Genomic DNA, 17,610 nt, shown 5'->3' on the forward strand with positions numbered 1-17,610 from the left:
CAGTGTGATGTTGAGGGTCTTTCTAGCTGAAGTGGTCCTGTACTGAATGACTAATACACCTTAGCGCCAAAGATTTGATGAGAAGTAGCATGTAAAGTACATCTCAAGAAATTTAGGCGCTGACTGAGGAAAACTGGAAAGCCACAACTTCTATATTCTCCTGACATTTTTAATGAATGTCACATGCTATGGATTTAACACTTTGAGCTGCTCCTCATTAGACAAGATATATTAAATAAGAGATAGATAGATAGATAGATAGATAGATAGATAGATAGATAGATAGATAGATAGATAGATAGATAGATAGATAGATAGATAGATATAACTTTTTTAGATGTGACTATGGTCAGATCAATTTGATACTGATGCTAGTGTTTGTTATTTTCAGAATGTCTTGAGAACTGCTGGTAATGAAGGTGTTTAGTCGCTCTTTAAACTTCAAACATTACATATATCTGAGACTTTTTTTATCTTTATAAATCATCATGATGACCTGCCTGTGTTTAATTTGCAGGGGCTCAAGCCGATGGACCACAATGGGCTTTCCGACCCCTATGTCAAGTTGCACCTACTGCCAGGAGCCAGCAAGGTGAGTGTCATGTTCAATTCATAATAAATCTGTGCTGAATTTTTTGACTTCCCGCGACTGCATGTTTTTTAATATGAAGACCGTTTTGCACTGCTCTTCCCGGTGAACGTGTGGTCAGTAGTGTGACGACTTGTTCCTTGTATGTACTGTATAAAGCCTTTTCCTGTTTTTCTTCTATTTCTATCACATATCCTTTGCCTCAAACGTGTTTCTTCCTCTCAGATAGCGATACTTCTTCATCCTTTAATGTTGGATTGAGGGCAGACTGGGTTTTTCAGTGACTCTCTATTTCCTCTTGAGGCACAGAGTGGTATTACTAATATTACAATCCAGGGCTAGCGGGTTAGCATGTTAACTTCAGTAGATATCTCCAGGGGCAGATGTAGAGGGGTGGCAAGGGTTACCAGCTGCCACCCCTAAAAAATGGTGTCAAATGCTGTCAAATGTTGCTCAATAATTAAGATTAATTTTTAAGATAACATGTTAAGAAAACTAAAATGAACACAAATATATATATATATATATATATATATATATATATATATATATATAGTTAACATAACAAAGCATTTAATCATATATATATATGATTTAATGCTTCACATTATGTTCACATTGTAAACGAAGTGAGACTCAGTGACATGCTTAATTTCAATGTAAAAAGAAACAAAAATGGAAGCACTGAACCCAGTATACACACAGTTGTAAATGTTGCTTGGTGTCCTCTCAGTCTCTCACTGGAATGACGAGGCATGGCTCTACGTGGATTCAATTCTTTGATCTTGTTAAAATGAGCTTTGATGGGTCAACAAACTTCCCTCATGTCTGAGTTTTCAGGAATACACATATTTTGTATTAAGAGTGTCTTGTGGTTTTCTCTGGGTTTGTAAATAGGCCCACATGAGGAGAAGGCTAATAATCTATTTCATGACTCAGGAAGCACCGCAGTGAGGGTATGTCAGTGCAAGGCTTCATCAATGTAAACAACATTAACAGAATGACCTAATGTACCCACTTACTAACGACATGCCTCACTTGTGAAGGCTGTGCCTCCTATCATCATGCTGTGAGCAGAGCTTTGGCCTGCTCAATGTCGCAAGTGGACGCACTTGAAGTGACGTAACTTATGATCTGTTCTGTGAGAGCCATTAAAGCCCTCATGGGTCTCCACATGTCAGACCCCAGTCGCTGCTTTTCCGGCATTATCATCACAAAATGGAAAGATGTAAATGCATCTTAAATTGCAACATTCAAGATGACTTTTTTTTTTATATAAGATAATGCATTCTTTAATTTGCTTGGGTCAGACAGGAGGCCTTGAAGTTGAATTAATCCTTTCATTAAAGTCCTGAAATGTAATCTACTTCATGTGAATGCGAGTACATTCCACAAAAGCAGCTTATTGAAAGTTAAAGCTGTGTGATTATTCATCTACCTGACTCACATCTCCCTTTCTGCTAATACCTTTTCAAGCTCGTCTCATTTATTCATTAGATCAGAACTTTGTAATTGTTAAGTACCTGCCCTTACCACTGAACTTCATCTTTGATTTGAGTCCACTGTTACGTGTGTACTTACACCTGACAGATATGTAAAAGAAGGATGAATAACCATGCAACTGTGTGCTAATTTACTGTGGGTCATTCTTTAATTCTTGGCATTGCTGTTCTGAGATAAGTCACACCCTGCAAGGCAAACAGATACTATTGTTATTAAAGGAAAAGTGCAATTAAGCCTATTAAGATGGCTGCAATAACAAAGCGAGACTGTCCATGTTGAACTATGAGCTAAGCCTCTTAGCACCTAAGACCAAAAACCTAAAAAATTAACAAATTAATACAATTAAACAGAAGAAAACTTTAAAGATTTAATAAAACTGATGTCACAAACAATGGAGACAAACTATGTAAAATACGTTCTTCTTTTTTTTAAAACTACTTACGTTCCAGCCACATTAGCAACCTCCAGTAGGCCGTAATGCTCACTACACACCAGAAAATAAACTCGTTGGATCAATTAAATGTTTGACAAGATTTTTCTCCATATTGTTTGTTATTGTATTATTACATTCAGAGTTTGGCAAAAATGTGAACTTACAGCATAAAGGAGGAGACATATGCATGTTGCAGTTTTTCTATGATATGGCTTTATGTTGAAATGCTAACATTCACATGCATATAGTAAGCTAAGTATTAACGACAGGGCAACAAAAAAAGATAAAAACATACAGTCATTAAGATAGTTGGAACAATAGGCAGGAAGACAGATGGACATAGCTAGAGCCCAGCATTTGTCATGGCTAAAAGTAAAATAGTGTAACAGCCCAGAAAAGTTTTTAGAGACCCTGGTATGATGACGGAAAAAAAAACTCCACAGCAACAACCATTTAGAAATTGTGAGTGATACAGAGGACGCTGCCAAAGGAAAAATGTTTTCTGTCGCTGCTGCGTGCAAAGTCTGGAGAGCTGCTATTTTTATTGTAAAGAATTCAACAGATACTGCAGTTCTAACAAACTCACTTCTCATTTTTAAATGAACATAAGTGGTTGAAGAAGTAGCAAGATCCTATTTCTTAAGTCAAAGTAGAAATACCATGTTCTAAAACTTCTTCTTTACAAATTAAGCCAGAGATACTTGCTTTTGGATAACGTTTTATCAGCAAAATGTACTTAAGGGATCAAAAGTATTCATTATGCAGAATGGCTCCATTCACAGTGTTATTATACTGTACATTATCATATCATAGTCTTATAATGAATACAGTAAAAATAGTATTTTAATGTTGTAGTTTGTGAATGTGGAGCCAATTTTAGATACATTACTGGGTAGATTAGTACTGGATTATATCTTATAAGCGAATATATGTGCCAAATGAATGCAGAGCAGTAGCATAGAGCACACATATGTGAAAATACAGTACTTGAGTAAATATAATAAGTTACATTCCACCACATTATTACATTTTGCCACGTAACCACTCAAGACTCTTGGATGGATCTCTGAACTCTGACTCAAAATAAACGTCTTCTTTGGTCTCTGCAGACAGATGGAAACAGTCATCATGTCTGCTGTGCATATGCCACCCATTATTGTTAGCAATGTGACTTAGTCCACTGTATGCTCAGCCAGACAATATGTTGTGACTTTTATTGTGCAGCAAATGTACAAAACAGTGTTATTAACATTTTCAGTCTCTTCATGTCTGACAGGAATAAATTATTGACTGTGTCATGTGTGCAGACACTGATGGTGCTTTGTTGTGACACAACCTGTTTTCTTGAAATTTAAAAATTGACTAATTAGTGAGACAGCACAGATAGAGTTGTGCTTATTAGCATGAGAATGTGTAATTAGCCATTCAGACAGAGAGAGAGCCCAGGGCCTGACAACTGTAATGAAACAATGGTGTAATAATTGTCACAGAACACATGGAACAGGCCCATAAAACAAATCAACAATCTGCCTGCTGTTGGTCTGAATTGGACTGCTCCTCCCCTTTAATCACTTGAGTTAAATCCACCAACTGTAGATATCATCTGTGATCATATCCATCTAACAGATTTGGGCCAGAGAAAGATTTCGCAACAACTTGAGACCAGATTGGTGTGTATATTCATCGCACCCTGAGGATGATTCAAATGATTTGCTTCTTGCAGCGAAAAAACACACTATAAACGCCGTTGTGAAAGTGTTTGTGTGCTCTTCATTCGGCTGAGATCAACATTCTGAAAAACTGCTTAGAAGTCAACAGAATTTGTCGAAAATACCATGTAGACACTCTCCCTTGCCATGGTTTGAGGCTAAAAATACTCTGAACCTTTGAAAGTAAATGACACATTATTACGTCAGTAGTGAATCACCACTTCATTCGTTCTAGATGGCAATTTTATTTAATTTCTCACAAGATAATTGCTCCTTCATAATGTTAAGTGTGGCTTTTCACAAGATTAACCCACTTTTGTATTGTTATGATTGTTTTAGATTATTGAATCAGATCTCATGTTTCTGTGACAAAAAAACATCAAAACATCTGTCCAATGTGAAAAAAAAAACCCACCCACCAGCTACTCTGAAGCTTTCTAATTTAAATGTTGTGTATTCCATGCACAAACTGAATTGTAAAAGCAACGGTGTGTGGTTTTTTATGCTCAAAGTTATTTCTCAACAAGCATACAAGTGTATTGACCGTGAGCTTCTCTGTGTTTTATCATCACTATGAGGTTGCAATGTTTTAATAATAATAATAATAATCATAATAATAATACACAAATGGGGAAATTTACCAGTTGCTTCCAAATTTTGATCACACATTGATTTTTCCCCATTATAACAACCTGTTCACAAGCAGGTGTGACTTCACTTAAACCTGTGTACCCTGAAAGCTAAACTAAAGTCTATATCATCACTGTAGTATTCTAAAAATATATAATTTTCTCAATTTGAGGATACCTGACCTTTCCTAGCAGTGGTAGTGCCTGTAGGACTACAGCATCAGTTAGGGGTGTCTGGGTGCCGCAGTTCAGGAAGCCGGCCTCTGGTCAGCTAGCTTTCTCTGTGAAAGTAGTGAGGAAGTGGAATTCCATACCCACAAACATTAGAGACTCATGAAGCTTTGCAGCTCTGGCTGAAGTCGGCACAAAAATGTCACCACCAATGATTGCTTTGTATCTACTTTATTTATTATCATATGAATTCTATTTATTATCTCACACTGATGGACTTTTATGTATTGTGCTGTTTAAGGAAATGTATTTACGGTTCTATGGTCGTATTTTTTTGTCTACCTGCCCAGGGACAAAAGATGCAAATGAGCCCACTCTTGTGTGATTATTTTTAATTGTGCGTTGTCCCTGCAAAAATAACGGATAAATAAATCATAAAGACAGGCATCCCAAGCCATAAACAAGTCATAATGCACTCTTCACCAAATATAATGCAATTTTAATGACCGAAACAAAATTATCTTTGGTATAATTTTTTCCAACTGGCACTCAGTGATGTTTGATTGGTTCAATCAAAGTGGATCTGGAGAATTAAATGTCAACTTTCTGGGAATTAAGTTAACGTCAGTTGATTCAGGAAATGAATTGATTCGTGGCACATTGTTTAAACAACATACTTTTTAATCTTTGGGCCTGAGGGAAGGTATCAAGTATATTCAAGTCAAAAGGCTAAATTCCAAGTGGATTCATGAGTTATTGGTGTTAAAGTCCAAGTCTTTTTAGATTTTGTCAAGTCTAAAGTCATCAAATTTGTCTCTGGTATCTGGCAACCATCGCTATGATACCTGAGCCTGAGCCTGCTCGGTGTCGTGGGCCCAGCTCAACACCCTGTCGACTTGGCTGAACTCTCACACTCACACACAACTTCATATTGAAAACACGTTCTTGTCTTCAGTAAGATGGGTCAAGGGATATGGCGATTCCAGCATGGAATAGTTTCTCATGCTAGTGATGTTGCTAGTTAGAGGTGTTTGTAAGACTAGTGGAGCTGAAGCTGGAATACTGACGAAACTGCCTAGCCACTAATTGCTGAAGCAGACACAATCTATATATAAGACTGGGTCTTGGACTTGCAATATGACAACACTTCTCTCATTATTTATAGGCTTTAGTTTTCATTCACCACTCATTTCTTCTAAGGTTGAAAGAGACCAAGATACACACTTTTTGTTATGTACAGCATAGAGTTTGGCTTGCTCCCCCTGCCATCTGCTGCTCCTACCAGCTCTCTGCTCGTCCCTGCTGATAAAGTGGTACTGTACATCTGTGAATGGATGTCATGGCGTCACAGTCAGCTCTCACATCTTCAAAAGATATTGTTTAAAAGCAGCTTCTAAGACAATTTTTAAATGTATTTTTCAAACTTCCCCGAACAGCAAACAATTATTTCTCAGGGTATCTGACAAAGTTGTGAAAAGCTTGGTTCCTTACTCGAGATCATTTGTCACTCACATAGTTTTTCCAATGACTGGTTTGACTTTATGTAAGGGGTTTTCCATACTTATGTGTCCCGCTGTGGTGGCTATCACCACTACTGTCAACAACCCTTTCAGCTTACAGTAGCAGAAAAGATGTATTTATATGACAATGTCATGGATTATTTGACTGGTGAGGGAAATGAAACTCTCCATGAGGGCATTTGGCTTCTAGGGATTTGTCTCTTGTATCAGTAGCAGGTCTTACAGAGGGCTGTGCATATTTCTGCCAGTAAAACAAAATGCCGTCACCTTTTCCCCGCTCTGATATTCTCTCAGCTTGCTCTCAAAATAATCATTAGGCTCGGTCTAAGAGCCTCATTAAGACCCACTAAAGAGGTCATAAGTTCTGCTTGCACTCTAATCAGAAGTGAAGTTTCACGCTCTGCTGCAAAGCCAGATCACAGTTCCATCTCCTTTGAGACCACAATCAAACACAATGAAATGCCTGTAATTATTATAGATTAAACCGTCGATTACTGACAGGGATTAAATACTGCAAAATGATGATGTTTTCACAGGACCACAAGGTGATTAACTGGTTCAGTTGACACATTTTGGGTACAGTAGCTACAGCATATATCTACTTTTATGCTTTCATGCTTGTGATTATATTGCATCGCTGAAATGGTTAATAGCTCAATTGTAAGACATGATTCTGATAAACAAACAATAGATGCAGGAATAACACATTCAGCGGCATATAAAATACTATTTAAGTGTTTCACTTAATTGTTTTTAAAGACCTAACAGTCGTCTGAGAAATCAATCAGTTTGGGGAGGCCGAAATTGATTCACCGTGAACAAAACTCCAACCTCGTTTATTGCATATTGTGTTTTGCATTATGTAATAAACCACAATAAAAGCAAACATTGCTTTGAGGCAACAGAGAATCAGTGCTAAAATTTGATTGCACAAACTTGCATTCTCAGAGACAATAAACTGCTTCTTTCTTTCTTTTTTATAGTACCTTGAAGTGATTGTCGGTGTCTTTTTGGCAGATGAACCGTTTCATGCTCAAAACTAATACTCCAACCACGACCCTGATGGTAGAGTAAAGGTGTAAACCATATCTGGTTATTATGTCATCAATCCAGCAATACCCACTGGTCGCTATGATGAGTTGTCAATCAACAAGGTGTGAACTCAACTCCCACCTAGTGACAAATTCTCCCAACAGCAAGGTCAGACACACTGGCTGTCAACTTTACTGTGATATAACATGTGAACACCTCAGCTTTATACCGTGTTTGGCCTTTGCAGAGCCATTTTGTGTGTCACTTTGGGCTGAATTACAAACTGGACCATTATTTAAATGTACAAGGAGTTTATAACTGGTTATGAAACAGCCCCAGATTAATGCTGATATCTCTATGTGACCTACATAAACAATCAAGACCATCAGCAAGAAGATAAAAACTATTTCTGTGTAAACTATTCTTAATGCCTGGTCGGACTTGGTCAGATTCCCACGAATCAGACAAAATGAGGTGGTGGAAACATTCCTGCTTTTGTCCACAGGGGCCTCCAGAAAAATGTAAATTATTTCGCTTTAAACAATTGTTAAATTATGAAAACTGGAAAAATCTTATCTCTTTCTTAAATCATTAAATTAATAAATATATTAAAATGTCTTCTTATCATATTCTTTAAATGACGAAACAAGACACATCACCTCTATACAGTGGTGTTAACAAGACCCATTTTGTCTGTGTCTTAACAACAAGAAGGATGATTAGGATTTAAAAAAACAAGACTTATGGTGTTTTGCCACCAAACACGAAACAAATTTGTGTTTACTCTTGGGATAATCTAATCCATACTGAAAAAAATGTGTCCTTTAAACAAAGGTGATATGAGCCCAAGATAAACAGATTTTGCTGTGATTTAAACAGATCAAAAGAATGCCAAATTAACTTCTTTACGATGCTGATTTGTAAGACGTCTGAATTCACACACTGTCGGGTCTGACTGAACAACTCAGTTCAAGTTATTTCAAACTGTATAAGAGCAACAATAAATAATAGAATATTTAAACCCCCTGACAGATTTATTTCAATATAGATATTTCAGTTATACAATTGGTTGAATCTGAAGGAAAACAAACCCAATTTGGTGTGAAATGTGCACATAAGCTGAGCCTCAAACAAACAATTATTTACTTGACTTGTTTTTACATGAATAAGTAACACAGATGACATTAGTGAGATACAGGTGTCGAACCAACAGCTTTCCTGCCTGGTTAAGTCACAGATTTTTAAGAAGGTCATGATTAAAATGAGCTTACTGAACTGTCTAAAACTGCAGCCCAGTGATCGTCTCGCCTACACAAGTCTGTGTTTCAGCCCTGCTGCCTCTCTCCCAACCTCCTTTGGCTATGGGAGGCTTTTAAACTAATGCTAGTTTGAGCAGAGATCCAGAGGTTTTCATTGCAAAAATAGTGCAATAATTGGCTTGATAGCGAGGCTTTTTAGCCTCTGCAGCTGAAATGACTTGTGACACCGGTTGCTCATTTGTAGCACTGCCCTCCATCTGTGAGCAGGTGGTGGAGGTGAATTATTTCCCCCCTTTAATGATGCTGATCACATGTGTAGAATAGAAAACCCTATCTCTACTGCAGGTTACCTCTTGATTTATTTAATTCACTGCTTTCATCACCCTAGTTAAAAACCGGTCGCCTTTCAAGGATCTGAGCCATTCAAGGCTTTGAAACCCTTTCATTAAATACTTGTTGAGTCATAACTTCAGGTCAACCCACTTCATTGTGATTTATTGACAACCCTGCCCACAAGTAACTGTCATCTGACGACATTGTAATTCAGCTGATCACCTCCTATGCTTTTTTGCCATCCTGCCAACAATCCACTTAGTAACTGTCAAGCGTGATCAAGGTGTCCCCCCCCCCAACAGTTAGATCACCCTGACCTTCACAGTGGATGGGAACACTTTAGACAGTGATGAAGCTGAATGGACAGGTACAATATCACATATTGGCTTTTTATGGAGAAATTGCATTACCGACAGCGTCTTCATGCAACTTGTTAGTGTTCCCTGCTACTTGTTGTCGTGCGTGTTCACAGGAAAATTATTTTAATATTCACCACAGCATTACTGTTCGGTAATTGGCTTCTGCAGTGCTCTGTTTGTCCTCTATGTGTACAATATTATGAACATTTATTATGTGAAATATGAATTGAAATGTAGTTTCAGTGGGTGGTCTGTAAAGAAGTAAATAGCAGAACTGTGTGCTGTTAAAGCTGTGCTGTGATAGTCAGTGATCAATGATCAGAGATACTGTGACAAAAACAATTGCATTCTGAAATACTTTGTCTACCATTTATGTATGTAGACATAATAGCGAAGGATGCAACAGCATTAAGATTAAAAACACAGGTTAACTTAGCAGAATATGTGATCGTCTATAAGCCTAGAGGCTGTACCTTACACCTAATCCTGACAGCAAGGGGAAGTGAGCCAAAGGAGATGTACTGTGCCTCCGCTCTGCCTCTACAAGGAAAAGTGACCTGCAGGTACAAAATAAAACAGTGCTCTGACTCAAGGAGGATCTTTTTTACTTCACTTACTTTACTGTTTTGTCCTAACCATCAGTAGAGAGTGTCGTATTTGTCCTTGGGACATTTTCTATCTTAGTTGTGGTAGCAGTTACAAGCGTTCCCTTAGCAGCAAGGCGAACTTTAAGCTGTGTGTCATTACAGTGTGATAGTTTAAATCTATCTTTACTGATAAATACAGTGAAGGTAAATTCAGGACCACATAGTACCAGTACATTTTCAGTTATAGGCTTTACAAACAGACAACAAAAATAAAGAAAAGCCAGGGGTGTATGTACTGTAGCTAGCTCGCTATGTAGGACAATGACATTAACCGATCTTAATCCCACCTACAAACCTCTAATTCACAATATAATAAATGGTCCAACTGGGAGAAACAGCACAACACCAGCATCGTTGAAATCTCTGAACGATGTGAACAGTGATTCAGAGGTCCGGAACCAGGCTATTAATCTTCACACAGAGTGATAAAATGTACAGAAAATATGATCGAAATGAATAAAGAAATAAACTCACAAAAATTATAGGCTTAATAGTTGGAATTTGAGCTCCTGACCTCAGTATTTCTAAAACCCTGGCTACGCCCCTGAATTTTATCGACTGACTCAATCAATCAATATTATACTGGTTGTCTGCTGGAATTTGTGCCTTTAGTTAGTAGGAAAGAGGGGATGACATGCAACAAAGATCTTCTGTCAAATTCAACAATGATGCAACATATTTACTGTCCACATAGTTTTATAAAAAAATAAAATTCAGTAAATAAGGAACTGAAGAAAGAGATTAATAATTAATGGAAATCCACACAAGATTAATTTAATGAAATTATATGATGAAAATATGTTGTTTGCATTGTTATTACAAAATGTGGTAATCAGCCTTAAAAATATAATTTTCAACGCTCTGTGAGTGTGTGTGTGTGTGTGTGTGTGTGTGTGTGTGTGTGTGTGTGCATTCAACACCCTTCCTGTGGGAATCAACCACTAATTGAGGGAGAAACAATCAGCGAGAGCCTTATTACGTGGAACCCTGCCATCAGACTTGCAAATAATCACACCAGCTAATTGATTAAATTCAACAGGATCACATGTCCTCGCCCATGACTCACAACACAGTATCATCATCCTCTTTTTGTGATGTTCACCGGCGTGCTCGGAGGATTTCTCCGCACAATGTTACACTGATAAAGCCGCGTCGCTTGTCACAGTCATATCCATCAACTGGGTTGCAACTCTGGCAAAGTAAGTACGTGCAGATGCTGTGTAACAGTCTGATGTCTGCTTTAATATTTACTGATGCATTTCTTGATTGAGTTTATTTTCCGAAACACCCATGAAATATCTCAGTATATATCACACTAACACAAAATCAACCTGGAGTATAGATCCTGATTCAGTTGTATTCACAGTTTTCATTACATTGGCATTGATGAGTTTGAACTTACTGGATGGAAACTTTACAAACACTTTACCTCAGCATTTTGCTTTTATAATGTAGTGTAGCTGAACCGGAGATATCGTCTTCTTTATTCCACACATTCCTCTTCCTCTCCCACCTACATTACCCATAATACAGCTCGACGTCTGACAGTTTGGAGCCAGATCACTTGGCTCATCACGTAAATTATTCAAGTTAATTATACTGAACCTTATAATTTCCCAGAATACCATAATTTTACATTATGTTTGGTATAAAAATATCAAACACTATCAGGTATTGAACTTTTGAAATATATTGAACTATATCTTGTATGTTGGCCACCGGCAACCTTGGGTTTTATAGTAAGTGTCCACAGGGGCGTTTTTGGAAGCGAGGGGTCCCAGCATTGGATGCTTGTAGTCACAAAAGGCTACACCCTCCTACAACTGCACAAACAGTTTGCTGCACCTGACTGGATGATTGCTTTCTGCTCCAGGATTTCAAAACGGACCGATGTGGCAGCTCGTTTGGAAACTTTCTCTCATTTTAGAGAAGTAGTTCTCCGAAATGTGTTTCTGAAAGCATTTTATGCCAGAAATGTGCAATGCAGTTCCTATATCTGTCCTTATTTTTGGATTGAGTACGCTTTAGTTTAAATGTTTTATGTGAGTTTCCAGAGGCAGGACACTCTTTGAACAAAGTAGCCTAGACCCCTACTTTATGCAAATGAGGAAACACACCACGGCATTACTTGAATGCACTGTGCGGCTGTTCACATAGACAATGAATAGAAACTGTGGATATGACTGATCCTGTGGACACGTACCTTGAATGTTATTAGAAAGTGAGACGTTTCTTGATTGTATACTAGGATTATCCTATTATTCTGTCTTGTATTCTTTTCTAAAAGAAAGAAATAAGCTCCTGTCATTCACTTAAACGACACATCACTAGTTAGAGATTCAGGTGTGTCATGCTAGTAACGGCTTATAGGTTCAATTATTCAGAGTGGGCTACAGGGGTGAGTTTTCACACAGCTCCCTCTGGAGTCACAACAGACTTTATACAGTTGTTTTCATTTACGCAATAGTAAGTTATTCCCCACCTGTGAACAGACATTGATGTGTAAAATGGGTTCCCCTTTAAGATTAACTATATGAATATTGGTTTTAACCTTGTTTGTGTAATTTTAGGGTTTGTATATTTCACTAATTGGGTCCATTGTTTTGTTTTTTATTTGTCTTCATTTGTAGACTACAGCAATATTGAATTTTTGGTATTACTCGTTTTTCTTTTGACATTTTGCCTTATTTCTGAGCGCGATAAGAGAAGATCGATGTCCTGCCTACAACATAACCTAGCATACAATATAATAGGGGTAATCAACTAGCCTGGCTCTCTCCAGTGTTAGAAATATGCCTACTAACACCTCCAAAGCTCACAAATGTAAAAGCTGTAACTACTTCTTGGCAAACAACAGCGACTGTGCTGAGCTTTTTGTTGTCAAAGTGAGTTGCCAGATTTCATTCCTGTACAGAAACTATAACTGAAACCTGTTCTCATCCACCATATCTGCCAACCTACGCTGCACCGACGTGGTGGGTGATGAACGGTTGATTGTCAAGAAATTGTTACAACGTGTGATTAATCGACAAATCGTTATTTTTTACACTTATATTTATGAATAGTGCAAACTAAAAAGATACATAATCTAAATAAGATATCTTGGAAGATGTTAGGCACAGAGGTGCTTGCTGTATCCCTCTAATCCAGTATTCATGCTAAGCCTTGAACACACCACGTGACTTTCAAAATGGTCAGATCTGAACAACTATCTGACTTGTAATCGGGAGTCTTGAAGTTGTGGTTTTTAGACTAAGTGACTGATCAGCAACAGGGGGTCACACACTATAATATCCTTCACTAGGAGGAATCCCAGAGGCCGTCTGTTGTCCAAACTATGTTACATCAATAATTAATAACACCATCAATTACAAGCACATCATGTTTAAAAGGGAACAAAGGGCAGCAATTAACAGCATACTGCTGTACAATAAGCCAATAAGCCCATAAGCAATAATTCCCCTGATCAGACATCAACATCAATGGTTTATCAAACTAATAACCAACATCATTTAAAGTCAGACAACATTATCATACTTTAACAGTTACCTAGTGTTTCTGCAGTGGTGACATAATGTTAGAAATTATACATATTATCAGTTTGAATGCAACTAAAAGCTCCCTGCACCAAACTCCCTTTAAGAAATACTGCATTTGAACAATTCCTGATGTGTCCATAACAACACATAACTCTACAGACACAAGCTAAAGGGAATCATATGTCGACAGTCTTCTTGTCAATGCGGCATCAAGCTAACCGCATCCTGATTGTATCTCCATACTTCCTTTACAGTGCTGATTTTAATCTTGCTATTTGAATGTCTCCTGTTGATAAATTACTGTATTCCAGTATTACAGTCATTTGATTATATAGATCATATGTTGCTTGACTTAAGGTATTACAGTAGTTGTCTCGGGTGGATGTGGCTGTGTGTTGATGCTGTATTGTTGCAGCCTGTGGCTCAAGTATAAAGATTTTTTTTTTTTTCAAATTGTGAATTTAATGCCTGATGAAGCTCTATGAATGAAACATTGTTTTCTCAAGAAATGTGCTGACACTGTGCTGACAGAAGGAAACTGAGTCAGAACTGAGCTATTGTAATTATCTTTTAACTTCAGTGTATTCAACATCATTTACTTCCTGCACTGCTTTGATTATGCTTGTCACTTCATGTAAATGCAGTCTGCTGTTTATTTTTCATCCTCGACAGTGTTCAATATGCAGCAGTGAGCTCATGTTTGCATGCGTGCCACCAGACGTCAATGCATTGACAAATTTTCACCAGGGAGGAGCGGCTTTGTACATTTTCAGGGATGTTTATATAATTCTGGCAGCATTTCAATGAAACTTGACACCTGAGGGATGAGCTCTCTTGAGCTGTAGGAGGGAGCCGGTAGTTAGTCAATCATGATGTTCAGTCCTGTTAAACGGCCAACTTCTCTGTTTGTCTTCCAGGCCAACAAACTTAGAACCAAGACCCTGCACAACACACTCAACCCTGTCTGGAGCGAGACCCTGACCTACTACGGCATCACCGACGAGGATATGGTCCGCAAAACACTCAGGTACTCTCAACTCTATTCCCCGTGTGTGTCCAGGATGGAGAGAAGGATACAGAATGTAAGGAGATGAGAGAGGGATGAAAATAATGAAATAAGGAATAAGGAAAGGTGGAAGGAAGAGCAGAAAATGAAAGGAAATAATGAGAAAGGGAGCATAAAATGGCAAGAAAATGCAAAGAAAATAGAGAAAGAAATAAAAGCAATGGAAGGGAAGAAGGGCAGAAGGGGAGGAAGGAAGGAAAATGCAAGCAACAGAAGAGGAAGGGAACGAAAGAATGTGGTTAAGGGAGGGGATGCAAGAAAGTAAATGAGAGGAATGGAAGGGGTAGAAAGAAGGAAGGAAGGAAAGAAGGATGGAAGGAAATTAAAGCAATAGAAAGGGAGAAAAAGAAGGAAATTAAAGCAACTTAAGAAGGAAATAAGAGAGATGGAAGGGTAGGAAAGAAAGGAAGGAAATAAGAGAAGAGAGGGAGGAAAAGAAAGGAATGGAAGACTGAAGAAATGACAAAATCAAGGAAGCAAATGAGAGGAAGTAAAACAGGGGGAAGGATGGAAAGAATAAAAGCAATGTGAGGGAAGGAAAGAAGGAAATGAAAGGAATGGAGGGGAAAGGGAAGTAAGGAAGGAGGGAAAGGTAAACAGAAAGAAAGAAAAGAAGTGAGTTTGGCTGCCGTCGATGTGTTTTGGAAGGGTTTAGGGAGTGATGTTTTACAGTTTCTCTTCTTCCTGACTCTCGAGGTAAATCACTTTACTACTGCCTGTATTTGACACCAGCCATTTTAGCCAGAAATAAAGCCGTTATTTATCCTGTGTATTCCTTTTCACTACAATTTATGACGTGTGTTTGTGTGCCAGAGCGAACCCGCAGGTGTGATAGCCCCCGATCAGTTTAACAGCCGGGAAATCCTTTGTTTGTGAAATCTCCAAATAGCAATTTTGTTTAGGTGAGATAACTTCCTGTTTTGTTGGTTATTTGTGTTCCACTACGACACCTGAGAATAGACTAAAAGCTGCAACAGAAACATGTACTTCCCATGATAAACATGACACCGTTATGCAATGGAAGTGTTTCTTCACTGTTCTTTGCTCCTTTATTTTTACCAAAGTGTTAACTCTGTGGTGGAAGTAGGTTATGTAATCATATGTGTAATAATTGTTGGTAGCTACAGTAGAGGATACTCTACATGCCAATGATAGGTGGGCTGTATAGTGGAGGATCTTAGTTTGCTTTAGTTTCCCCCCAAGCATCGAAGTGTGTGTGTGTGTGTGTGTGTGTGTGGGTGGGTGTGTGCCTGTACCTTTAGTTGTGACTTCCTGTGAGTGCCGGGGGCTCATAATCACACCAACAGCCTTGTATGTTTGTTGTATACAAAGAAAAACAATCATTTTTAGGCAATGTCTGTTGGTCCAACAAACAGGTTTGGACTGAAATATCTCAAAAGCTACTGGATGGATTGGATGGAAATTCTGTCCTGGTATTCTTGATCCCTAGAGGATGAACCCCACTGACTTTGGTGGTCCCCTTGCTCTATAGCGCCACCATGAGGCTGACCTTTTGCGTGAAATGAACCAATCAGATTGATTGCCATGGACTTTAGTTCACATCCACCTCTTAATGTATTATCATTATCTGGTCATCCCTCAACATGTCATGTAGTGCTATTAGTACATCACTTTATGACCAGATATGTGCAAAACTAATAACATTCCCATAATGTGCGTTTTCCACTGCATGCACTGCATGACTCAACTCCACTCGCTCTTTATTGGTTTTCGGCTAAGGTTCCAAAAAGCTGAGCTGATATTAAAAGATGACCTTAAAATACTGCAGAGCACTGATTGGTCTGGGTAGCGTAGTGAGTGTATCGTCGAGCGAGTGAGTGACAGTGAATGAGCTGAGCAGAGGGAAAGAGAGCAGTGGAGTTGTCAATCTGGCGGTAAATGTACAGTGTCAGTGATTAATGGCTGCAGCTTCTCAGGACCAAATTAGAGCTCCTGTGTGTTTTTTCCCAACTGCTGGAATAGATATCAGCTCTGCCTATGTTGAAAACGTGACGTCACATCAGAGGTAGCCTCTATTCCAGTAGCTTCTGTAACTCATCTGGTTTGTTTGTTTTTTTGAAAAAAATTTCCTGGAGTTTACTTTACATATACTAAGATAAATCTGCAGCGCTAGAATTCACTGAAATTAAACAACGATTACTTTGTGAGCAAACTAGAGCCCCCATTAGACTTTCTGGCATGGGTGCCAATGTTATTGTCACTTGGTTTCATCAATATCCGTAATATTCATAAACAGTCTCAACTTTTTGGCTGCAATCTCTGCTATAACTTAAACTATGGTGCCCCAAAAAAAGCCAGAGTTTATTCTTTATTCTTAAATTGGATCTCCATTAGCTTCCACAAAGTGGTCGCTAGTCTTCCAAAGTCCACTCAATAACAATAAGTAGTAGTAAAAATGAACAACCATGGCAGTTCAACATGGCGGACACCATAGAAGATCCTCTCCATCTATAGATCAAAACAGCTCATTCTAATAATACAAAAACACAATGATTTTTATTTTAAGGTGATTATAAACTAATGAAAACATAATATTATATTCCATTTCTGAAAATGGATCCTCTCAAATGTTACACAGTCGACCTTAGGATGCTATCCTTCAGTTATGCAACACTGAACCTCTCAGCAATGATGCAAAACAACTGTGATCCATCCATTTAATGTTCAGTATATAGTGAACTATTCAGTATTATATAGGAAATAATGAATGAAGCACCACTTCTGTTAAGCCCCTCAGAAGCATTCATTGTGTTGCTGGTTGTTTTCAAGAAGCTGGCGAAACTGCATCCAATGCATGATA

General features: G+C 38.2%; 1 protein-coding gene across 2 annotated transcripts in view; it reads left to right on the plus strand.

Annotated features, from left to right (window-relative positions):
• doc2b (double C2-like domains, beta) overlaps nt 1-17,610 on the plus strand; it is a 134,742-nt gene that overhangs the window by 87,317 nt on the left and 29,815 nt on the right. For both annotated transcript variants that reach the window (XM_051401900.1, XM_051401901.1), the window contains 2 exons: nt 518-592; nt 14,641-14,750. In XM_051401900.1, the coding sequence (XP_051257860.1) occupies nt 518-592; nt 14,641-14,750 (185 nt within the window). The remainder of the gene's footprint in view (nt 1-517; nt 593-14,640; nt 14,751-17,610) is intronic.

The sequence above is a fragment of the Dicentrarchus labrax genome, unplaced genomic scaffold (assembly GCF_905237075.1).
Source record: "Dicentrarchus labrax unplaced genomic scaffold, dlabrax2021, whole genome shotgun sequence".
Classification (NCBI taxonomy): domain Eukaryota; kingdom Metazoa; phylum Chordata; class Actinopteri; family Moronidae; genus Dicentrarchus; species Dicentrarchus labrax.